At 37.8% G+C, this 24,908-nt stretch overlaps 1 protein-coding gene across 4 annotated transcripts in view; it reads left to right on the plus strand.

Annotated features, from left to right (window-relative positions):
• The window catches only part of KNTC1 (kinetochore associated 1), a 72,198-nt gene that overhangs the window by 28,943 nt on the left and 18,347 nt on the right, over window positions 1–24,908 (plus strand). For 3 of the 4 annotated variants that reach the window (XM_024121040.2, XM_024121042.2, XM_055080398.1), the window contains 25 exons: window positions 1,594–1,710; window positions 1,803–1,946; window positions 2,379–2,477; window positions 3,107–3,210; window positions 3,364–3,463; window positions 3,904–4,038; window positions 4,573–4,692; window positions 6,076–6,148; window positions 7,221–7,288; window positions 10,089–10,369; window positions 11,127–11,299; window positions 11,749–11,846; window positions 12,605–12,743; window positions 13,217–13,273; window positions 13,779–13,942; window positions 15,117–15,221; window positions 15,623–15,751; window positions 16,369–16,485; window positions 17,321–17,430; window positions 19,418–19,625; window positions 21,399–21,488; window positions 23,041–23,212; window positions 23,299–23,357; window positions 23,499–23,715; window positions 24,500–24,573. In XM_024121040.2, coding sequence (XP_023976808.1) covers window positions 1,594–1,710; window positions 1,803–1,946; window positions 2,379–2,477; window positions 3,107–3,210; window positions 3,364–3,463; window positions 3,904–4,038; window positions 4,573–4,692; window positions 6,076–6,148; window positions 7,221–7,288; window positions 10,089–10,369; window positions 11,127–11,299; window positions 11,749–11,846; window positions 12,605–12,743; window positions 13,217–13,273; window positions 13,779–13,942; window positions 15,117–15,221; window positions 15,623–15,751; window positions 16,369–16,485; window positions 17,321–17,430; window positions 19,418–19,625; window positions 21,399–21,488; window positions 23,041–23,212; window positions 23,299–23,357; window positions 23,499–23,715; window positions 24,500–24,573 — 3,153 coding nt within the window. The remainder of the gene's footprint in view (window positions 1–1,593; window positions 1,711–1,802; window positions 1,947–2,378; window positions 2,478–3,106; window positions 3,211–3,363; window positions 3,464–3,903; window positions 4,039–4,572; window positions 4,693–6,075; window positions 6,149–7,220; window positions 7,289–10,088; window positions 10,370–11,126; window positions 11,300–11,748; window positions 11,847–12,604; window positions 12,744–13,216; window positions 13,274–13,778; window positions 13,943–15,116; window positions 15,222–15,622; window positions 15,752–16,368; window positions 16,486–17,320; window positions 17,431–19,417; window positions 19,626–21,398; window positions 21,489–23,040; window positions 23,213–23,298; window positions 23,358–23,498; window positions 23,716–24,499; window positions 24,574–24,908) is intronic. The other variant, XM_024121041.2, reaches the window with a different exon arrangement.

Here is a 24,908-nt window from a genome sequence, read left to right on the forward strand (position 1 = left end):
AATATTCTTTTTGTATGTTCTTTTGTTGTGTACTTTTAAAATCCACAAAAAGGAAAATTAAGTTTTTTTCTTCCTTATGTTTCTGTTACAACTTGAACCTGTCTTAATGCACTGTTTTTCTCTGTTGAGCCAACCAAAAGGGAAACAGTATGTAAACATACTCCTAAGTAGTCTAATTGGGATTTTATGCATTAGTAACATTTCACAGTCCTTTAAAAGGGCAAAACTTAATAACATATTAGGATTAGTTTTCAAAGGCTGTATCAATCAGGTTTACTTCTTTTATTTAAAGTAGTAAACTACTTCTAGTTTTGATTGCATTTCTTAGGCATTCCAATTGTCATAATGGCTTAAGTACCAAAGAATTTTTTTTTTTTTTTTTTTATGCGGGCCTCTCACTGCTGCGGCCTCTCCCGCTGCGGAGCACAGGCTCCGGACGCGCAGGCTCATCGGCCACGGCTCACGGGCCCAGCCGCTCCGCGGCACGTGGGATCCTCCCATACCGGGGCGCGAACCCGGTTCCCCTGCATCGGCAGGCGGACGCGCAACCACTGCGCCACCAGGGAAGCCCTCCCAAAGAATTTTTTAAAAGATCAAATTGAAAAGAATCTGGGACTTTCTGACTGACTGAATAAAATAGCAATGCTAGAAAGAGAACTAAGATCAGGAATATTGATGTTACATATGATGTTAATTTGAGGTTAATTCAGAACTGAATTTATTATTTGGCTTCTAAATTTCTTAAGTTCATTTATTTTTCCCTTCAGATTTATAAAAACTAGAAAGCATTCATTATATTGAAAAAAAAATGCATTCTTATACCTTAAAAAGTTTGTTGGGGTACCATAATTTAGTTTATAAACTAACATGTTGAGACATCTCAGTATAACCTCAACTCTGAAGTTTAAAGTACTTAAGGACCAGAAGGTATGACCTTTTGTAACATCATACATACATTATGAAATTACATTTATTCCTTAAGTTTCTGGAGCGCCAAAATAAATACCAAATTTCCTCCTGCTTTCTGATATAGCAGATTCTTGTTATTAATTATACTTAGTGATTATGTGCTGTTAAGAATAAGATGGGAATTTTTTTCTGTAAGTTTCAAGCAGTATATTGATGTTATAAAATCAATACATGTTATAATATACAATGTATATTGATCATTTTGTATGTTTTTCCACAGAAGAGCTTTTCCTCTTGCTATAAAACACTACTTTGTCTTTTCCCTAATTGCCTTTTATCAGTTGAAAATTCTGTTCCTTGTATGTAACTTTAGGAACTGTCATCACTTTGTATCTGGTCATGATCTATATGGATGGAGCATTGAGGATTATCTAAATGATGTTTGTGTACTTAAGTATATTGGGGTTCTGAAAAATATTACACTAATGTTAATAGTTTTCTATTTTTTTAAGAAAGAAAATTTTTAGGTTTCTATTGGATTCTGATCTGTTAATTTGTACTAGTTAATTTTGCTTAAACGTCTACAAAATTTAAAGGCATAAGTTGCAGTTTCCTCTTATTTGTATTTCCCTCTCACACTTTTATTTCATATCCTTAACAACTTCAACACTTTTGTTTTATAAGGATCATCAAAACACGGAGGAAGTTTGTCAGTTAAGGACTTTGGTAAATAACCTGCGAGAGTTAATCACACTGCATAGGAAATACAACTGCAAATTGGCCCTCTCTGATTTTGAGAAGGTAGAAGTCTAGATTTATCAGAATTATTACTATTTTATCATAGCCAACACAGCTAGAGTTTGCATTTATGCCGTCTTTATTTCGACATCCAGGAGGATACAACCACCATTGTATTCCGAATGTTTGATAAAGTGCTGGCCCCTGAGCTTATTCCTTCCGTCTTCGAGAAGTTTATAAGAGTTTACGTGAGGGAACATGACTTACAGGAGGAGGAACTTCTCCTTCTGTACATAGAGGTAACTTCTTCTTTAGCTCTAGTCTTTTTTTCTGGATCTGTGCAGTGCGTCATTGTATTAAATGTTTAACTCTTTACGGAATGTCATGCTTTACCATTAGGATTGACGCAGCATATTGTATTGGTTAAGAATGTGGGTTAACTCTGCTACTAACTGACTGGTCACCTTGGGCACAATGAGATAATGTTAGGACTTTCTCCAAATGGTTGTTGTAAAATAATAGGAGCGTGAACAAAGTTTTCTGTACCATGTAAAACTGAAGGCCAAGGTTTTGGCAATTTTGCACTTGTTGACCATTGTTCAACATTCATGGCTGAGTAGAAGTTTTTGGTTTTTTACGCGTCCATGAGAGCTATTTATCTATGTTTATATATGTGGGGGGGGTGTTTTAGTGAGAGTTTTAAATTTAAAAAAATGTTTATCCCATTTTAGGATTTATTGAAGAGATGTAGCTCAAAGTTCACCTCACTCTTTGATACAGCATGGGAAGCAAAAGCTATAGCAGTAATAGGATGTTTATCTGACACAGATGTAAGTAAATAGTGATCATATAGATTTTCCTTTTGAGCATTGCATCCTTTCTTAAAACTTTTCTTCTGGTCACAAAAGCAACATGTATTTGTTAGGGAGAATTTGTGTAATAGGAAAAAAGAATAAAAAGGAAATAAAAACCACTTAATCCTTTTTTCTTATGAAAATAAAAAGTAAAAGTCTTCTCATTCCCACCCCCAGAAAAACCCACATGGACAGTTGGATGCATATATTTTCAGGCATTTCTATGGTCTTACAAACATAGAGACATTTTAAAATATGTTTATCATATGCCTTTATTTTGACTTCACACTGTTATTAGTCACCATTATAAAATGTGAATAAAATCATGGAGAATATTTTTAAACACAGAGTCTATAGAAAGTTAATAGAGCTATATGATTTAACTTTCAGCAGAGAAAATACTCTTCTGAATTTTTCTAAATAATAAAATTGCCCTTTATGTGTGAATATTGGAAGACATATATGCTTTTGCAGTCAGAAGATGAGATATTCTCAAGCTTCCATCCAGTAGTTGCAAGATCCCTGCTGTAGATTAGGCTGCATCATTAATTTGCATGAAAAGTAAATCCGAGGGCTATTTACCGTCGGTGTGTGTGTCTTTATAGCTCATATTTGATGCTGTGCTCAAGATAATGTATGCAGCAGTGGTCCCCTGGAGTGCAGCTGTGGAGCAGCTGGTGAAACAGCACTTAGAGATGGACCATCCCAAGTAAGATTACAGCGTACCAAACAGCTTTTCTGGTGTTGGATAAACTTCATGTTTTGAGTTGAAATTCATATATGTTTTTCTATCCTTTACTGTGTCGCTTAGTATTTCATAAAAAAAGACAGTCTGTGTTAATATCAATAAATTTACTTTTAGAGTCAAGTTATTACAGGAAAGTTACAAACTAATGGAGATGAAAAAACTTTTACGAGGCTATGGAATAAGGGAGGTGAATCTCTTAAGCAAGGAGATAATGGTAAGTACAATAATTGAATCTTTTAACACCTTTGCTCCACTTCCAGAGCAACATGGGAAATTTAACCAGATTTTATATTCTTTAAGATTAATAGAGCTGGGTTCTTTGCTGCTTCCCTTTTGTTAGATAGAATGTTAAGAGAGTGTTTGATTGGTTAGAGTAGTAAAGACAACAAACAGTAAATTAAGAAGCTGAAGGAATATATTATACCATCATGTTGTACGCCTTAAATATATGTAATTTTTGTCAATTAAACCTCAGTAAAGCTAACGGGAAAAAAAGAAGGGTGAAAGGACTGTCATTAAATTCAGAATGCAAATCATGTTTTAATTTTTCATACAGTTTAGAGTTTGCTGCAATATTTTAATTATATGAACAAATGATTTCTGGGCTCTCTGTGAGATTTCATAACAAAGAAATGTGTATTGTCTCTACTTCAGAGGGTGGTAAGATACATTCTCAAGCAAGATGTCCCGTCTTCTTTAGAAGATGCTTTAAAGGTGGCCGAAGCATATATGTTGCCTAAAGACGAAATCTACAGTCTAAGGATTATTGACCTGATTGATAGAGAAAAGGTGTGAAAGTTTTATATCATACTTTTATATGGTTGGTAGGTTTGTTTTGAGTTTTTAAAGATTGAACTATCAAATTATCCAAATAGACGAGCACAAAATAAAGTTATACCAACATTGGACGTTAGATTGACCTATATATATAGTTTTGTTTTGTTTTAAGTATTTTGTGAATACCTAATGAGCTTTCATAGTCTTTGGTAGTTAACGAAACTCATGTTTTACATATGCGTAGGACCCTTTGTTTCCAGAATAGGAGGTGGGTTTTCTTTTTGTGTTTTTAAGTGTCTTTATTCTTATATAATTCTAAAACTACAGGCATACCTAAGAATTACAAAATACAAAGGGTAATATTTTAATTTACTTTTTCTGTTTGCTGTCATCCAAAACAGAATTTTCAGATTTTTAAACCGTAGAACCATAATGTCTTGTTCAAAATGATGTCTTTTCATCTTTAAATAGAAAAGTAAGGGGTAAATCCAAATCATCCTTTGCAGGTAGCAGCTGTTTTTCCTTCCTTTCAAACTCTGTTTACAGGGCGAAGACTGTATCCTTCTGTTGAGGTCTTTGCCTCCTGCTGAAGCTCAGAAAACTGCAGGAAGAGTAATCATATGGGCACGACTGGCATTACAGGAAGAACCAGATAATTCTAATGAGGTGAGATTTTCACTAAATAAAATGTAGATAAATCCAATTTTTATGGATAGTTATCAACAGGATAGAAAAGACAGACTTACAAATATGAGTATTTGCTCTTCTCACTGCTAGAATGGCCTAATATTAAAATTCCCATTTACTATATAGAAAATTTACCATATAGAAAAACAAACAAACAAATACAGCTGCTTTGGAGCAGTGGCTTTGAGCCCACACTGAATAATTTAGGATCTGCAGATCAAAAGGATTAACTGAAGTATCTGTTATACATAAAGAACTTTCCGTAATGCCTTGAAGTGTAAATAGTGTTTTGCATTGTATGGGACATAGTCATTACTCTCAAGTAACATCAGCCACAGAACCAACGTAAATCTAACTTAGAAACGGTTTCACGGTAGAGAGATAAGGGACTGAAAACCTAGTTTATCCAGGGTAGTTGAGTTTTTTAAACCTTTGAAGATCCTTACCTCCCAGCCTCTCTCAGTGGTGCACTTCAATCATTTCTTACCTTTAGGGAAATGATTTTTTTTTAACACCTAAAATTTATTATCCTCTTATTGTCCACTAGGCATTAGGTTAAATACTTCAAAATGGATTGTCCATTTCTTCCTCACAATAAAACTGTGAACAAAGTTGTGAAGGAGGCCCTATTGTTAGCTCCTTTTGATTGAGTTTAGAAACTAAAATTTTAAAATTAGTGGCTTTCCCAAGGGTATTTGGAAAGTGGCAGAGTCTCATGTCAAACTGTCTGTGTTCTCAACCACCACCTTCAACTGCAGCCCGTAGTCAAAATGTTTGAGTACTTTGTACGGACCCGGCCCTTGCTAAGCATTTTACACATACCATGTCTTTCAATTAAAGCTTTTCCCCCTTTGGTTTTTCTTATCTTTAAAAAAAAAAAAGATTTTTTTATTTTATTTTTTTTAGTCTTGAGGATGATTCTTTCTTAGACTTCTGATTTCTATACTGAACAAGTTCAGTTCTCTTTAACTTTAACAGAGATCCTTTCCAGATTTTTTCTCAAATAATAAGTAAAAGCTGTTAAAAAAAACAAAACCCAAATGCCTGTTAATTATAGTGTATCTGAAAGGTGATTTGGGAGATTTGCATATTCTATACTATTTCTAAATCATATATCCAACTATATATATAAATCATATATTTCTAAATCATATCCATATGGGTATTTTTCATGTTTAGCTTATATATTATTCAATTATGATCCATTCTTTGGCTGCCCAACTCCCTGTAATACCTCTCAACCCTTAAGCCATATCTATTGTTTATTCTGATTCTGTGCTTTTTATTTATTTGTCTATATATGCACTACATATACAATGGCAAATACAAGAAAGGGACTTCATTTTGCATTTTTCTTTTTAGGACAAGGCCTGGAGACTGTCTGTAGCGAAGACATCAGTAGACATTCTTAAATTACTATGTGACATTCAGAAAGGTAGTTTCCCTCTCTGTTCGCTCCTCTTGGTTTAGTTCTAAAGCTGATCCTTTTCAGAAGAGGGCATCAGCGGCATCTGCCATCCTGACCCACAGTTTTCCTGCCTCTGATTGTCTTTTTGATCTCACACACTTTTCTTCATGAAAAGGCTTTCTTGCCTTATTCTTTTGATTAGTAGTGTAAGAGCAGAAGCATGTAAGATCAACTCATCATTTGTGTATATGCTTCAGTGACTGTTTTTTTGTTTTTTGTTTTTTGGTTTTTGGTTTTTTTTGCGTTACGCGGGCCTCTCACTGTTGTGGCCTCTCCCGTCGCGGAGCACAGGCCCCGGACGCGCAGGCTCAGCGGCCATGGCTCACGGGCCCAGCCGCTCCGCGGCACGTGGGATCCTCCCGGACCGGGGCACGAACCCGTGTCCCCTGCATCGGCAGGCGGACTCTCAAACCACTGCGCCACCAGGGAAGCACTAGTGACTGTTTTTTTGTTGTTGTTTTTTGCGGTACACGGGCCTCTCACTGCTGTGGCCTCTCCCGTTGCGGAGCACAGGCTCCGGACGCGCAGGCTCAGCGGCCATGGCTCACGGGCCCAGCCGCTCTGCGGCATGTGGGATCTTCCCGGACCGGGGCACGAACCTGTGTCCCCTGCATCGGCAGGCAGACTCAACCGCTGCGCCACCAGGGAAGCCCAGTGACTATTTAATGCTGGACTAGATTTCTTTGGTGCCTTGCACTTTTTACTCACATTGCTCACTTATCGCTTGGTTATGATTGGGAAAAAACCCATTTAACCTTGAATTTAAAACAATTAACAAAGTAATTCTCTTGGGGAAAAAAAAATCTGGAATTTATTTCAGAAAAATTGCCATTTGTCTTGTAACCAACAAACTTCTCTTTTCTACCTTCAGAAAGAATAGATTTCTTTTTGTACTTAAATTGTCTTCTATCAGAATCTGAAAAGAACTACTGAAGGCTTGAGATGAAAAAACCAAAGCGAATTAAAATTTTAGCTTTTAAAAATTTGATAATATCAGAATTTGGATGTATGCTATAACTTTTAAAAAATTTAATTACAGACAATCTGCAGAAGAAGGATGAATGGGAAGAAACCTTGAAACAATTTAAAACTGTTGCTAGCTTACAGGTAAAAATGTTAAGCCATGTTGAACATTATTACTTGACTCATCAGTGCATCTGACATAGATCAGTTCCTCCTTCTTAAAACCTTCTGCACTAGCCTTCAGAGACTTCAGATATACTAGTTTTTCCTCTTTCTGTCTCTTTTTTAAAGCAGCTTTAATGTAATATAATTCACATACCATACATTCCATCTATTTGAAGTGTATAATTCAATGGTTTTGGGTGTATTGCATTATTGATTGTTTAAGTCGTGGTAAAATACATACAATGTAAAATTTGCCATTTTAACCATTTTTCTATATACAATTCAGTGGTATTGACTCCATTCACAGTGCGGTACAACCATCACCATCACCAGTATCTACTTTTCATCCCCTCAAGCAGAAACTTTGCACCTGTTAAGCAATAACTCCTCATTCCTCTCTCCTCGCAGCCGCTTGTAACCTCTAATCTACTTTTTATCTCTATGAATTTTCCTGTTTCATAAATTTCATATGAAGTGGAATCATAAAACATTTGTCCTTTTGTGTCTAGCTTTTTTTACTTAGTATAATGTTCATCCATGTTGTAGGATGTATACAACTTCCTTCCTGTCTCTGGCTGAATAATATTCCACTGTATGGCTCTACCACATTTTTGTTTATTTATCTCTTGATGGACACTTGGGTTGTTTCCACTTTGGGGCTACTGTGAATAATGCTGCATTGAACATGGATGTACAAATATCTGTTAACTTCCTGCTTTCAATTCCTTTGGGTATATACCCAGGAGAGGAATTGCTGAGTCATATGGTAATTCTATGTTTAACTTTTTAAGGAACTGTTCTCTCTTTTTTAATTGTATTCTAGTTTATGCCTTTTTTTTTTTTTTTCCGGTACGCGGACCTCTCACTGTTGTGGCCTCTCGCGTTGCAGAGCACAGGCTCCAGACGCGCAGGCTCAGCGGCCATGGCTCACGGGCCTAGCCGCTCCGCGGCATGTGGGATCTTCCCGGACCGGGGCACGAACTCGTGTCCCCTGCATTGGCAGGCGGACTCTCAACCACTGCGCCACCAGGGAAGCTTAGTTTATGCCTTTTTAAAAAAACATTTTGGTTTACGGTATCTTTATAGATTGTTTATTTAACTCTGGTGGCACAGAATGATGGCTAACAGTAGCTGTCATTTACTCAATACTTACCATGTACTAGACATGGGGCTTTGCATGTGTTATTTGTCACAGTAGATCCCCAGGGAGGGTACTGTTATAATTCTCCTTTACAGATGAGGAAACTGAGGCACCACAGTGTCTCAAAATATTGCGAAAGATAGCAAATTGTCTATAGAAGCTGGCCCAAAAGATTACTGTCTACTTCATAATGTCTTAATTTTTTTTCTATATAGTTTCATTCTAGGCAGTTCACTTTTTCTTGAAAATTAATTTCTGTTAACTTTGAACTGATTAACTGTCTTCAGATTTGAAATTTGAAATTAATTATTTTATTTTGGCTCTAGGGCCTTCCTAAGGTGAAAAGATTTTGTAAATAGAAGGGCTGTCAGGGTTAACTGATAAGTTCCATCAAATAGGAAATTGGGTAGATGTGAGGATCTCTTTGTGAAAACTTGAAATTGACACACCGGCAGATTTAACTCTCAACTGTATTATCTCAAAGTGTGTAAAGAAGAAATAATTTATCACAGTTTATTGTACTGCTGTTTCTCAAAGTATGGCCCATGGACTCCCAAGGGTCTCTTGAGACCCTTTCAGGGAGTCCGTGAGATTAAAACTCTGTTTATAGCAAAAATAAGAAATTGTTCTTTGCATCCACATTCTCTCATGAGAGTATACTGGGTTTTCAGAGGCTTCATGATGTTAATATCATCTCTCTAAAGGCTGATGGTATGTGCACTTTTATATGCTCTTGTATTTTAAACTTTTTTGTTTAATTTCTGATATGGTAAATATTGATAGACATCTCCTTAAAAAGTTTTTTGGGGTCCTCAATAATTTTTAAGAGTGAAAAGAGGTGCTACAACCCAAAAGTTTGCAATCTTCTGTATTAAACAATAGATGTCTTCGTGTGAAGCACCCAGGAGTCAGCATAAGTTAACTTCTCCGCGGTCTTCTTAAATTTGAAAATTACAGGTACTTTAAAGCAATGATTTAGATCTAAGCAAAGTCATGTTTAGTTATCGTGCTAGCATTTATGGAACAATCCTTGTGCCAGGTCTAGTGGGAGAGGCCAGGGAAGCTGCTAAACATCCACCTGTGCAAAGGCAGCCCCTGTGGCAAAGAATCATCTGACAGATTGAGAAACCCTGTTCTGAAGTGTGGTGTCAAAGAAGAAGGTCTCACTCACTCCCACTACCTCTTGGTGTCCTTCCCTGGGCTTCAGCAGGATCCTTTTATTGGGCTGGAAAAATTAATTCTAGGTCTGGTGTTAGCAGCTAACCAGAAGTTATTACAGAAAAAAGCAAAACTGGCTTCTTCAAGCCACCAGGGTAGAATCGCCCAAACCTAATACTTAATCCCTCCCTCCTGCTGTTCAGGGTTAGGGCTAGGATTAGGATTAGGGCAGAATTACCACAACAGAATTACCAGACCGAAAAACGTCAGCAGTGCCAAAGTTGAGAAAGCCCTGGGTTAAGTGATATTTTCCCCTTTTCCAACCTTTATATAATAAGTTACTTTTGAAATGTAGAGTCTTAAATTCTTAATTTACAAGGGAGAGAGAGAGGTAAAATAGAGGTTCGAGACACACCGATGATTTTCAACCGCAGATGAACTGAACAGACGTGGGGCTTTGTCTTGCTTGCCTTGCTACAGGAGAACTTTGAGGTCTTTCTTTCGTTTGAAGATTACAGCAATAGTTCCCTGGTAGCAGAGCTCCAGGAACAGCACATTAAAGCTCAGCAGGTCGCACAGGCTAAACACAAACCCTGGAGGCCAGCAGAGCCTGCGGCTGCTGAGGAGGAGAGGCTGAGCACCGAGTCCAAGCTGCACCGACAGGTGCTGGCCCTGCAGGCGTCCCGGCCAGAGCTGGAGGCCAAGGTGATCTTGGGGGCCTTGAACGATGGGAACGTGGAAGTGGCGCTGAGAAAATGCAGGTGAGTTCCGGGTCCCCAAGTCACACAGCTCATCAGAAAGGAACACTGGTTTCATTTATTTCTTCGGTGACGAGGATAAGGATGGTGACCCTTTCATTTCCACAGACGTGATTCTCGGTTTCTCGCCCTGAGAGCCTGTTTTGGATGCCTGGGTCAGAAAGTGGTGGCGTAGGGACTTGTGGTCAAGAATCTGCCTGCCAACGCAGGGGACACAGGTTCGAGCCCTGGTCTGGGAGGATCCCACATGCCGTGGAACGACTAAGCCCGTGCGCCACGGCTACTGAGCCTGTGCTCTAGAGCCCGTGAGCCACCACTACTGAGCCTGCGCACCTAGAGCCCATGCTTGGCAACAAGAGAAGCCACCGCGATGAGAAGCCCGTGCACTGCAACAAAGAGTAGCCCCCGCTCGCCGCAACTAGAGAAAGCCCGCGCGCAGCAACGAAGACCCAACACAGCCAAAAATAAATAAATAAATAAGTAAATAAAATTTATTTAAAAGAAAGAAAGAAAGTGGTGGTGTAGAAGAGGAGTGACTAACCCTGTGTAGTTAGGTAACCAAACCATTGAGTTTAGGTCACCTTGCAGTGCAACAGTTAGTGGTATCCCAAGCAAGTTGAAAAACGAAGCACACTGTATACCATGAAAACATTTAAAGACGTTGTAAATGTTGTTAGTGGTTATATATTAATCCAAGAAAGACAAAACATCCGCTTTCCATGTGAGTGCTCTAACTTCCGACACTTCCTTTCTTCCAAAGAGACTTGTTTAAGTATCACTGCAACACCAGCACTGGGAAATTGCTGTTCCTGACGTGTCAGAAGCTTTGTCAGATGTTGGCTAATGGCGTTCCAATGACAATCCCTGCGGGACTAAATCTTCCTTCTGAGATACATGATCTAGCATGCCAGGCTGCCACCATCTGCAGTCCAGGTGACAAGATTTATAATCTACATGGTGTTATATTCTCTGCTTCATTTCGTACTTGTCTAATGCTGTCTCCTTACAGGTGGACACTGAGGTAGAGAGAGAAGTGATCATTATCCCTCTTTCACAAAGGGGACACTTATAATTGAATCTCTGTGCGGGTTACTGTTTAAAAGTATTTCCAAAATTAACAATGTCATTTCTGACTGTTGACCATATTCGCTTTCAGAAGATTGTGAAATTCCTTGCCTCCCCATATCTGATCTTACTTTCCAGTCAAGCTTAAGAAAAATGTTGACCTGTGTTATCTAGGGTAGTCAAAGCTATGTGGAAACCTTTCTCTCTGCTTTGTGGCCTACCTTAGAATTTTGAGTGGTAATTATTCAAAGGTTGTTTTTGTTGTTCTAAACACATGAAATACTAGTTTAATGATTTTTTTCTCCATTTTCTTTCAGATTTTTTGCTAGATGCCTTAGAACTCTGTAAATATACTTTAATGGCAGTAGAGCTTTCCAGACAGTGCCAAATGGATGACTGCGGAATTCTCATGAAAGTAAATTGCTTTGAATTTCTTTTCCTTAAACAAAACCCCTACCCAATCCATTACACACCACTTTTAAATCACTTGCATAGTTTATAAAAATACTGAATCTGGGCTTCCCCGGTGGCACAGTGGTTGAGAGTCCGCCTGCCGATGCAGGGGACACGGGTTCGTGCCCCGGTCCGGGAGGATCCCACATGCTGCGGAGCCTGCGCGTCCGGAGGCTGTGCTCCGCAATGGGAGAGGCCACAACAGTGGGAGCCCCGCGTACCACACACAAAAAAAATACTGAATCTACCTCTCATATTTTCTTACTCTAGACCAGAGAGCTACTTAAGGGCATGAGACCACTTCTCTTTTCTAGTCACATTTATTGGCTTTAATTTGCACTATCTTTTGAAACATTGGGCCTCAAACAAGGCATCTCTGGACATTGTCCAGAGTAACAGTTTGTTGTTTTTTGTTTTTTGTGGTTTTTTTGGCCAGGTGGCTTGCAGGATCTTCCCCTACCAGGGATCGAACCTGGCCCCCGCAGTGAAAGTGCCAAATCCTAACCAGTGGACCACCAGGGAATCCCCTGAGTAACAATTTAATTTAAAGTGGCATTATTTTAAGCCATAATCCAGAAGAAACAGACTACATGGTTGTATTTGACCATCAACATTGTGTTTGGTTCTGATAGATCTGATTCTGGATTCTGCTTGGTGAAGAAGGAATCTGTGTTCTGGAGTGTCCTTATCTGTGTCTTTTCTGTATGATGTGATATTTAGACTTCTTTTGGAACTCATAAAGATCCATATGAGGAGTGGTCTTACTGTGACTTCTTCAGTGAAGATGGGATAGTTCTCGAGTCACACATGGTGCTCCCTGTCATCTATGAATTGATTTCATCACTTGTGCCTCTGGCTGGTAAATCTCATTTGTGTCATCTTTTTTCTGTGTATTTCTGCTTCATGCAAGTTTAAATGGTAGAGGTTTGGAACTGGAACTACACATAGTAACATGGATGAATCTTGTAGGCATAATGCTGAACAAATGAAGTGAGGAACAAAAGAATATGTATTGTATGATTTCATTTATGTAAAGTACAGGGACGGGCTATAAGGAGGCCATGCTATTGGAAATCAGGGTAGTGTTTACCCTTGGAGGGTAGACTGGAAGCAGGCAGGGGGATGGCTTCTGGATGCTAGTAGTGTTCTGTGTCTTGGTCTGGATGTACACTTATCTGTACATCCAGACCTGTAAAGGTTTTGGTTTTTTTAAGTAACAGGTTGCTTTAGAACATTATTTGATAATAGCACAATATTAAAGTATCTCTGGGACTGTGTGCTCTAAAAGAGAGTTATTTTACTTATTGTTATTGAATTTATTCTCTTTTGTAGAGAGCAAGAGATATCCCTTCGATTCTACAAGTTTACCATACTGCTCCATCAGTGAAGGTATTTGACATCAGAAACGTATAACCATTGAATAACTATTTTGTAAATAGGCCAACATAGAAATTTCTTGAAATCCTGAATATGAATCTGATGTAATGTCCTTAATATAGTTTCTTAATTATTACTCTTACATTGTTACTCTTCCAAACTGTCAGGAAAATGGGTCATTTGGCTTATAGTGTTAACTTTTATGAATCTGTTCATAAATTTGGTCTTCCAAGTAGAGAAATGGTTTTCTTCAGCTAATGACATAAGCATCTCAGAATAGGCAAGTTACATTCAAAGTACCTCAGCGTCCATGTGCCTAGCTCTTTTCTGGTTTAGATCAAGCCTCATGTTAACTCTTTTATTTACTAACTTTGAGAATCAATTCTATGACCATTACCTGCGTTGAAGAAGTAGACCGTCCCTGAAAACAATTTCCAGATGTTGTCTTTCTTTGTTTAAAAAAAATCTAAATATTAAAATACTTGTACTCGAGTAAAATGCTTTTATCATTTCACAGGAGACAGCCTTATGTTACCTATTATCAATTCCATCTCTGCCTTGCTTCAGAACCTTCAGGAATCTAGCCAGTGGGAGCTGGCCCTGAAATTTGTAGTTGGTTCATTTGGTACCTGTCTTCAGCACTCTGTGTCAAACTTCATGAATGCCAGTTTGAGTGACAAGGTACAGTTTCGAGAACGACTACTTTCGCTTTGCGCAAATACAGATACAAAAGCACTGCCAAACAAAGGAATTTGGAGCCCACATTTTCCTATTTGGCTTTGTAGTAAGGAAATTGATAATTTGTCAGATTTAGGAAACATCTGTTGAACATCTACAAAGTCAGGTATAGTTCAAGGTGCTTGCACACATTTTCTTTTTTAAAAAAATTTTTTATTTATTTTTTATTTTATTTTATTTTATTTCTTCATTTTTGGCTGCGTTGTGTCTTCGTTGCTGTGTGTGGCTTTCTCTGGTTGTGGCGCGGGGGGGGCTACTCTTCATTGTGGTGCATGGGCTTCTCATGGTGGCTTCTCTTGTTGTGGAGCATAGGCTCTAGGCATGCGGTCTTCAGTAGTTGTGGCACGCGAGCTGTAGAGCGCAGGCTCAGTAGTTGTGGTGCACGGGCTTAGTTGCTCCGCGGCATGTGGGATCTTCCCGGACCAGGGCTCGAACCCGTGTCCCCTGCATTGGCAGGTGGATTCTTAACCACTGTGCCACCAGGGAAGCCCTTGCACACATTTTCATACCTAATCTTTATGACAAACCTGAGAGACTCTACTTTGCAAACGAAGAAGCTCAGATTCAGGGAGGTAAAAAGTAAATAATCTGAGGCTTTTGGTTGCAGTGGTAAATCCTCTTATTCCAAGCCCAGTGACCACATTGGGTCAAAACTATCGATCTGCTATTTGTTTTACTGTGGCCCAAATTATAATTATTACCTGATGGCATCATTAAAAAGATTCTAGAAGACAAACTGTCTGTTGATAACTTGCTGATGAACTGGTCTTGTATTCATTTCTACTACTCTATTCATATTTACTAAATGCCAATATTTTTAAAAATCAGCTTTATTGAAGTATAGCTTTCAAAATTAAAATGCACGTATTTTATATATCAGCCAATGTATTCACCTTGTCACCAGCACCATAATCAAGATACAGAGTATTTCATAAGGTTCCTTTTTGCCCTTTCCCAGTCAATTCCCCTGCAAGCCCCAGCTTTCTGTCATTATAGATTAAATGACAATACTTTTTGCATATAATGCTGAATTTTCAAAGTTCCTTAATATTTAAGAAAAGTTTTCAAAACTATGCATAGACGTGGACCTGAGGATTCTTTTGTTCTTTTCTAAAAGTTGTGTGGAGAGGCCACATTAGTTAAATCCAAGCATGTTGTTATGGAATTGAAAGAGAAAGCCATTACGTTTATCAGGGGAAACGCCGCCACACTTTTGTACAAAGTGAGTATTTGTTTGTAGTAAGCTCTTCTCTCTCTCTCTCTCTCTCTCTCTCTCTCCCTCTCCCTCTCCCTCTCCCCCTCCCCTGCTTGCTTCTGATTTTTCAGTGAGGATAAGAGTGGGGAGGGGGAGGGGATGTTGGGGACTTGAAAAGAAGTAATACGGAGAAGGTATTCTGTGTCATATAGAACTTGTTAGAGTTTCTTTCCTTAAATTTATAATAGTGATAAAAGACATTAAAACTAAGCAAACAAGTTGGAACTATTTTACTATAAATAACTTTTCATGAAACGCTTGTTCTTTCGTAGGGCCTAAAACTAAATTTAGTGACAAATCAGCCTTTAGAGACTGAATTCTGTTTTGATTGTGAGGAATTTGCTTCTCTGGATGCTTTCTTCCCACAGGTATTTAATTGTCGCCTGGTGGACCTCAACTTGGCATTGGGGTACTGCACCCTCTTACCACAAAAAGAAGTCTTTGGAAATATATGGAAGCTCATAGATAAAGCATGGCAGAATTACGACAAAATATTGGTATGACCTAAGGAAGCATACCTTCAGTTCTTGAAATATTGAAGATTTAGGGGAAGAAGTAAAATTGGCTTTGCCACCAGATCTTAAAGATTTAGCAGAAGAAATGTCAAGCTAACACACATGGTTTCTACCAGCTTTTCCTTAACTGGCAACACACCAGTGAATGTATATGCAGGTCCTAAGCATTGCTCAACCCAGAGGATTACGTTTTTTATTTCTTAAATCTGTATTCAGCCAGAGAGCCTCACTGCTTATGCTTACTCTAGTGTACTGGAAACCTTAGACCCATGAGCCAGTTCTTTGTAGGACAAGTTTAACGGATGCAAAACTTGTCTTTGATATTGTTTGTTTCAAAATTTGCCCTTTGTGGGCATTTTACGTGCAGGATAGCTCAAATTTGGCCTTTTCTTATGAAAGAAATCCAGGCTAAATTTATGGCATCACACTTAAAGCCAAATTACCTAAGTATTATATAAGTAATTACGGTGTATGAAGCAACATGTAACATTCCAGCTGTTATAAAGAAAGATTATGGTTTTTATTGTTGGGTTTCGTATAAAAGGTATTAGAACATTTTCTATTTGCAATTCAATTTTAATTCTATTTTAATTTTTTAGGCAATATCTCTGGTGGGCTCTCAGCTGGCCAGTCTCTATCAGGAAATAGAAATGGAGCTTAAGTTCTGTGAACTCAGTACTGATTCCCGGTGGGGTATTCGTCTCAGTAAACTTGGTGTGAGTATTCTTCAAGTGCCATGAAGTTTCATGCATTCTGATAATTACCGAGTTGGAAAATTTAAAACAGAACTCATTATCCTTTACTTTTGGAGAGGTTATATATAAACCGACTTGTAAGTTTTAGTTAGTTATTACACGCATTGGTGCTTTCAAAGAAATAAGGACCTTTTGCCTCATTTTCTTTTTGCTATATTTTTAAAGAAATTAGAAGAGGCTTGACATTTCATCTGCTTAGCCTTCTCATTATAGGAATGTATCTAGTATTAATTAACATTTAAAGTATTCTAGGCCTACCCTTTAGCCTCATACTTTTTTGTGTGCTATTTGTTTAAAGATAATATTAAAATGTATATACATTGTACTAAGCTTCAGCAACTCCTACCAGGGAGAAGTAAGTGGCCCTTATTTTTCACTTTGCAAAAACAAACCAACAAGATCCTGTTTTCTTTACTATGAATGTAAAACATTTTATTTTATTTGCAAATAGTTGACTTATCGGGAATGTAACCGGGAATGTAACCATTGTAGAAATGGTGTATGTTTTGAAGCCTCGTTCCTATGCAGTAATGGGACTGTTTGTTGCTAACTACCACACTTTACTGAAGAGTCAGGGGTTAGTGTGACTAAGAGAGATTTTGGACCTCTAGCCAAATATACCTGAAATTTCAGAGTGATGGTCGAGTTGGGTAGTATGATAAAAACAAAAGTTGAAGGAGCTGTAGAAAAATGTTTCTCTTAAAAAATGGATAGTAAAAGGGCAGGTCACAACAGTGCCCTTAGTCTGATACATTTCAGTTTAGCAGGGTTTTTGTTTTGCTCTTTTTATTTCTAGATTTCTTTCCAGCCAGTTTTTAGGCAACATTTTCTCACCAAGAAAGACCTCATTAAAGCTCTTGTGGAGAATATAGATATGGATACAAGCCTCATTCTGGAATATTGCAGGTAATTCTTTAAATTTCATTGGTATTTTTGCTGTTAGCTTAACAAACTGGTAATGCTAATGTGAGAACACAGTGATAACAGTGATTATTACATGTGGCCTATGACCTCTGATGTTTTCTTTTGCTCAACCCCAAACTGAGTAAGTCCGAACCAGATTAAATTCTCTTACGATATCACCTTTTTAATTCACTCTTTGGTGTTTCCTCAACTTGCCTCATGATAAGCATCACGTGGGGCACTTGATTAAAAATACAGATTCCCGGGTCCCTCTGTATTGGTTCTGACTCAGCAGGTCTGGGCTGAGGCCCAGGAAACTGGTCTTAATAGGAGCTCCAGACGATTCACATGATAAGGGAAGTTTGGGAATATTCTGAGCAAGTAAACTTCTAAATCAGGTCAAGTTAGGGGCAAGTTGATCTTAAATTAAAAATTGGTGAAAAGTATGATTTAGGGAGAATTTTTTTTTAAATAACTTTAAAAAACTAAGACTAAATGTTATTTATAGATACAGTTTACTGTGATGAGAAGGATCAAATGATTTGTAATTTATATCTCAGTTGTTTTTATCTGATAAATTTAGATATTAAATTTGCTGGCCCATTATTAGTTTCAAAGTGGTTTCCCACACATCATCACGTTTACTTTTTATTGTATATTATAACCAATTTATGTATGAGAAAACAAACCCATATTAGGTGCCCTGCTCAAGGTCAGATAATAAGTACTGCTTCTAAAATACCAAGGGTGCTGTAATCCTTATCCAATTTGTGACAGATGGGTGGAATCTCAGTTCTTGATAATGAGGCTGCTTAGTGCATTTCCTCACCAGACAGGGATCTAGTTCTTTGTCCTTGTGGATGGTGGGGAGTAATGTCCCTATCCTGAACCTGCAAGTCAGGGACCATAGGCTGCTCATAGCTCTAACTAGCTGTGACTTACCTGCACTCTGATATAACAAAACTATGCCATTCTTCAGCTCGGAGTGCTACAAATCCAGAATGAGGTACGCACACTCCCTCTTCTTTATTAATTTGAACTCCTGGTAGATTTTTGTCTGTTGTTTTATGGCGTGACCCCTTTTCTGAAATTTAAATAGCTATAATTATGTCAGGCTCATTTCACAATCGTTGTGCTTACATGGCATTGCTGATTTTCACTTGTGTGATAGTGACTGTCTTGCCTCAGGCAGTCCCACTGAATAAATTTAGATGACCTTTACAATTTCAGGGAATGACTTTAAAATTATCGTATGTAAAGCTAGAAGGCATTTCAGTTGTCGATTTGTCTATATTAACCTGATTCTTAATTTTTAAATGTACTACTTTTTCTAATTCAGATGGAACATATTAAAATCAAAGTCCCACATAATTCCACCCATCAGGGATAATCACTGTTAAAAGAGTTTGGCCTATATTGTTCTTTTTCTTTTTTGCCTTATGCATTTACTAACATGCATTTTTTAAAGTTTATGAAAAACGGAATTGTACATTATCTTGTAGCATGTATCCTTCACTTAACAAAATAATGTCTTCTCAGATTAGGACATATAGCTCTTCCTCTTATCTGTTGAATCCTGTGGTATTCCTTTGAATAAGTTATTTAACCAGCCCCCTATTGATGAGTATTTGTTTCCAATTTTTAAATATTACAAGCAGTTGTTACAGGTCATCCTATATGTGTATCTTTGCTACTTTTGTGAAGTGTATGAAAGTGGAATTTCTCTATTAAAGGACATAAATATATATTTTCAACTTTATTACAAATTTCCCTCCAAGATTGTGCCAGTTTATATGCCCACCAAGAATATCTGATATTTTTAAAAGCAAGAATTAACTTTGAAAACAAGTAGATGGTCTGGTTATGACACTTGACAATGGAAGGGTTAGATTTCCGTGGTGGGAGCTCATACCTGAGTTTTCCGTGAGAAGCTCCGTGTAGAAATGCATGCATTTTGGGACATTCACGTGTACTTGAATACTCATTTCAGCACATTTCAGTTGGACTCTGATGCAGCTCTTCAGCTGTTCATTGAAACACTCCTCCACAGCACTAATGCCAGCCAGAGCCAGGGAGGCGCAAGCACGGAGTCCCCAAAGCAGCAGCGTTCCAAGCTCCTGACCAAAGCCGTCGAGATGGTTCCTTTACTGACAAGCACAAAAGATTTGGTCATCAGTCTTAGTGGAATACTGCATAAGGTAGGTGAATGGTGAGATGAATGCACTGGGTCGTTTCAGGCATCCCGCCTACCCTTAGTCAGTCACATATGTATAGTAACAAATTGAAAATGTAAGTCCTATATTTTTTGCAAACTATTAATTTTCAAAAATGTTTAGATTTCTGTATTTTTATTATACTTTAATACAGCACGTTTCCTGTCTTTTTTTCCTCCAAAATAAAAATAGCCCTTTTTCCCCAGGTTTTTTAAAATAGCACACATTCTTTGAAAAAGATCAAACTAGAGAGAAAGGTATAGATCAAAAAGTGAAATTTCCCTACAACCCCACTCCCACAGATAAAAATGTTAATAATTTGGTAAATATCTTAGACTAAATATACTATCCTGTCACTCTCTTTTTTCATTTAACATATTGTCATTACATGTCAATGCATAGACGTCTCTCTCATTTTTGACAGATACATATTTATTATTCCACTATGTGGATGAAACATCCTGTATTTAACCAGGCCTTTATGAAAGGACATTTAAATTTTTTGTAAATTTCATTATTATAAGTTGTTAAAATGAATATCTTCATACACCATTTGCCCTCTTGTCTGATTATTTTTTTAGGAGATCTTCTGAGAATTGGAACTTTTAGGTCAAGGGGTAGTTTGATGCGGGAGTGAAGGTGGATAGAAGGGGAAATAAAATTGTAAGACTAAAATTATAATACTTCAGTTTTATGTTTTGCTTGTAATTCAGCCAAAAATTATATAGACTTGCTCAAAATTTCTAGGTACTAAAGAGATCATCTTCCCACTTTGTTCAATGTTATTATTCACGTGAATTTAGTTGGCATTTAAAATGTATTTTTTAAAAGTAATGGTGTGTGGGCAGAAACAGAACAAAGAGAATATTTCCTTTCTTTTTATAAGCATATATAGATGCCACCCAGCTAGTTCTTGTATCTTAGTATATGGTTATAGCTGGATTGAAATCCTTTGAAAAGGTTTTGTTTGGAGGCCCACACTTTTAGTTATATCATTTCCAAGAAAAGGTCAAATTTCTCCTATTCTAATTTTCCCATCATAAATGGAAGAAAGAATTTTAATTTTAAAACCTTATAAAATTATTCGGACTTCCCTGGTGGCGCAGTGGTTAAGAATCCGCCTGCCAATGCTGGAGACACGGGTTCGAGCCCTGGTCTGGGAAGATCCCACATACCGCAGAGCAACTAAGCCCGTGCACCACAACTACTGAGCCTGTGCTCTAGAGACCACGAGCCACAATTTCTGAGCCCGCATGCCACAACTACTGAAGCCCGCGCGCCTAGAGCCTGTGCTCCGCAACAAGCGAAACCACCACGATGAGAAGCCCCCGCGCTGCAGCGAAGAGTAGCCCCCGCTCGCCACAACTAGAGAAAGCCCGCGCACAGCAACGAAGACCCAACACAGCCAAAAATAAATAAATAAATAAATAATTTTTTAAATCTTATAAAATTTTAATATGTTTATCTTTCTAGGTTTTTAGTACCTTAAGAACATTTCTCTGTATTGAAATGACATTGCCTTGTACAGGTTTCTTAAAAAACAGCTTTTGAGACATTCTAAAGATGTATGTTTATTCTAATAGTTAATTTTAGAGATGAGAAAATGTTAGTTCATTTTTTAAAGAATAATCTAACTTAATATTGTAGTGCACTGAGCTGTTATATTTGTAATCTCTGCTGATGAAAATAACTGCATAAAACTATCAACCAGCCTGGCAACGTCTTCTCCAGGTTTGACGTATTTTTGTTTTTATACAGTTGGATCCCTATGACTATGAGATGATTGAAGTCGTCCTGAAAGTCATAGAAAGAGCTGATGAAAAGATAACCAACATTAATATTAATCAGGTATAACAAATATATTATAGATTTTAAAATTATATTTTTATTTGGACCATTTTAAAAAATTACTGTTATCTAGTGTCTTTCTGGACTATCCTCTGAGCTCCCTTTAAACTGTAGTTTTTACTCTATTTCCTTTTCTTTAAAAGGGATACAGAAGTGAAAAGAGTTTTTGTGCTCTCCATGTTTTAGCTTAATCCAGTTTTTGCTCTACTGAGGCAATTTAAATCTGGCCAAGAGTACAAAGTCACTAAAAGACTGATTTAGAAGAATTAAGGCAAAAATATTTGTCATCTGGCAAAAAAAAAAAAAAAAAAAAAAAAAATCAAAGCATGTAAGACCCAGAGTCAGATTTAGCTTTCTATATTAGTAGGTAGGTCCTGGACTAAATTCTATTTCAGTACTCAGTAACTTGCTAGTGTTTTACAAATATGGTCATAGGAGCTTACATATATTTTTTAATTGGGTTTTTTAAATTAAAAAAAAATGGGTTGGGCTTCCCCGGTGGCGCAGTGGTTGGGAGTCCGCCTGCCGATGCAGGGGACGCGGGTTCGTGCCCCGGTCCGGGAAGATCCCACATGCCGCGGAGGCCCGGGGCCTGTGCTCCGCAACGCGAGAGGCCACAACGGTGAGAAGCCCGCGTACCGCAAAAAAAAAAAAAAAAAAAAAAAAAAAAATGGGTTGATTCAAAAAGTTATATAAACCCCAGGGACTTCCCTGGCGGTCCAGTGGTTAGGATGTGGCTCTTTCATTGCCGAGGGCCTGGGTTCAATCCCTGATCAGGGAATTAAGATTGCCTACGTTGCAAGTTGTGTGGCACGGCCAAAAAAAAAAAAAAGTTGTACAAGCCCCCAAAATATAAGATGTAAACTTAAGAGAGAATATAGAGGATTAATTTTATATCTACTGCCTACGTATTTAAAGTGAAATCAAGTATTTTTGAGATATATCTAAAACTATTTGAAGAGAGTAGAGAACTTCCAAACTCTGGTTTATAAAACATCCCACCAACAACAGGGTTCCGCTGGTTTCTCCTAGTATAATTTCTTTAATGATCACAAAAGTTACGGTTTAGAAGAATAGCATAGGGGCTTCCCTGGTGGCTCGGTGGTTGAGAATCTGCCTGCCAATGCAGCGGACACGGGTTCGAGCCCTAGTCTGGGAAGATCCCACATGCCGCGGAGCAACTGGGCCCGTGAGCCACAATTACTGAGCCTGCACGTCTGGAGCCTGTGCTCCGCAACAAGAGAGGCCGCGATAGTGAGAGGCCCGCGCACTGCGATGAAGAGTGGCCCCCTCGTGCCACAACTAGAGAAAGCCCTCGCACAGAAACGAAGACCCAACACAGCCATAAATTAATTAATTAATTATTTTTTTTTTTAAAAAAAAAGAATAGCATAATAGTTTTGAAGGTAAAACTACGAAAGGTTTTGATCATCTTTATGAATTTGAGACTGTCCCAGGAATAGAACCCTATGATAATATAGAATTAGATGATTTTAAAACACTCAGTGGTTGGTTTAATCTCACAGGAAAATTCTTTTTTATTTTAATGTAGGCATTGAGTCTTCTGAAACATTTGAAGTCATACAGAAGAATTTCTCCTCCAGTGGACCTAGAATATCAGTATATGTTGGAGCACGTAATAACCTTGCCATCAGCTGCCCAAACTAGACTGCCTTTTCACCTAATATTCTTTGGCACAGCACAGAGCTTCTGGAAAATTCTCTGTATGTTCATTAACTTCTTATGAATTGTACCGAATAGCCAAAACCCTTTTCTTAGGTAAATCATACTATCTTTGTTTCCTTTCTAGCTACAGAACTCAGTGAAGAATCCTTCCCAACATTGCTCTTAATTTCTAAGTTAATGAAGGTAATGGGTTAAAACTCGTAAAAGTCGTATCTTTATTCTGTAATTCATTGAGACCCTGTGTAGAAAGATTTTATGCTGTTTTCATGTAAAGCCTTTAAAGGTGACCATGTAAGTCAGCCTTAACTTTTCCTTTCTTTGAAGTTCTCTTTGGACACTCTGTACGTGTCTACAGCCAAACACGTTTTTGAAAAAAAACTGAAGCCTAAGCTCCTGCAGTTAACACAAGCTAAATCCTCAGCACTGATTAACAAGGAGATAACTAAGATCACTCAAACCATCGAATCCTACTTGTTATCTATCGTTAACCCGGAGTGGGCTGTAGCCATTGCCATCAGTCTAGCCCAGGATGTCCCAGAAGGTATGGATTCTTCCCTTAATTGGGCTTAAAATGGTCGGCTGTGTTGTTTTTGGAACTTGCAGTAAAAAAATGTACTCCTTTCTTATCTTTAAGGAGAAACAGTATGATAGCTTAGAAATGTATGTGCCCCCTCTCCTCACTTGCGGCACTGCTGTACATTAAAGAGGAACCAAGCAAGACGCCATGCTGCTTGCCCAGGGTGCAGAGACATAGGCATTGCTCAGCTTGAATATAGATGAATACTTCCTCGTATCCAATCATACATACTTTCAATAATGAATCCTTAGACATTGTTGCATGATCAAAAATATACACAAACACAGGCACTTATTGCCATGTTTTTGGTTGTAACAAAAGTTGAAAATAACTAATTTTTTTAAATGATCATTTGTCAGACACTGGTTAAAAAAATAGTGTATTCATAGAATGGAATTCTATGTAGTTGATTTGGAAAAATATCCAAGATATATATTAAGTGAGAACAGCAAACTGTACTACATGTATGATCTTATCCCATTTGGGTTAACGTGCTTGAGCACATGTGCGCGCGCACACACACACACACACAAACACACACATACACACAGAAAACTTCTGGAGGAATGTAACTGAAGAGATGGGCCTCTGTGGACTTGTACTTCCTTCTTTGTATCCTCTGGCCTGTTTAAATTGTTTTTTACTCTGAGTATGCTTCCTGTCATTGTTTTAAAAAACTGGCTAATTTGACTGAAATACATTGTCTTGAAAGGACTATGATTTGCTTATAAATCTTTTATCTCTCTAGGTTCCTTCAAGATGTCCAGTTTGAAATTCTGCCTGTATTTAGCTGAGAGGTGGCTTCAGAATATCCCATCTCAGGTGTGTCTGAACTGTAAGATTGAAGGCTTCTCTTTTTTTTTTTTTTAAATGAAAGGGTAGCTGATTTACAATATTATATTAGTTTCAGGTATACAAAATAGATTCAAAATTTTTATAGATTATACTTCATTTATAGTTATTATAAAATATTGGCTATACTCCGTGTGCTGTACAATATATCCTTGCAGCTTGTTTATTTTATACATAGTAGTTTGTACTTCTTATTCCCCTACCCCTATGTTGCCCCTCTCTCCTTCCCTCTCCCCACTGGTAACCACTAGTTTCTTCTCTAACTGTGAGTCTGTTTCTGTTTTGTTATACACATCCGTTTGTTT

The sequence above is a fragment of the Physeter macrocephalus genome, chromosome 19 (genome assembly GCF_002837175.3).
Source record: "Physeter macrocephalus isolate SW-GA chromosome 19, ASM283717v5, whole genome shotgun sequence".
Taxonomy (NCBI): domain Eukaryota; kingdom Metazoa; phylum Chordata; class Mammalia; order Artiodactyla; family Physeteridae; genus Physeter; species Physeter macrocephalus.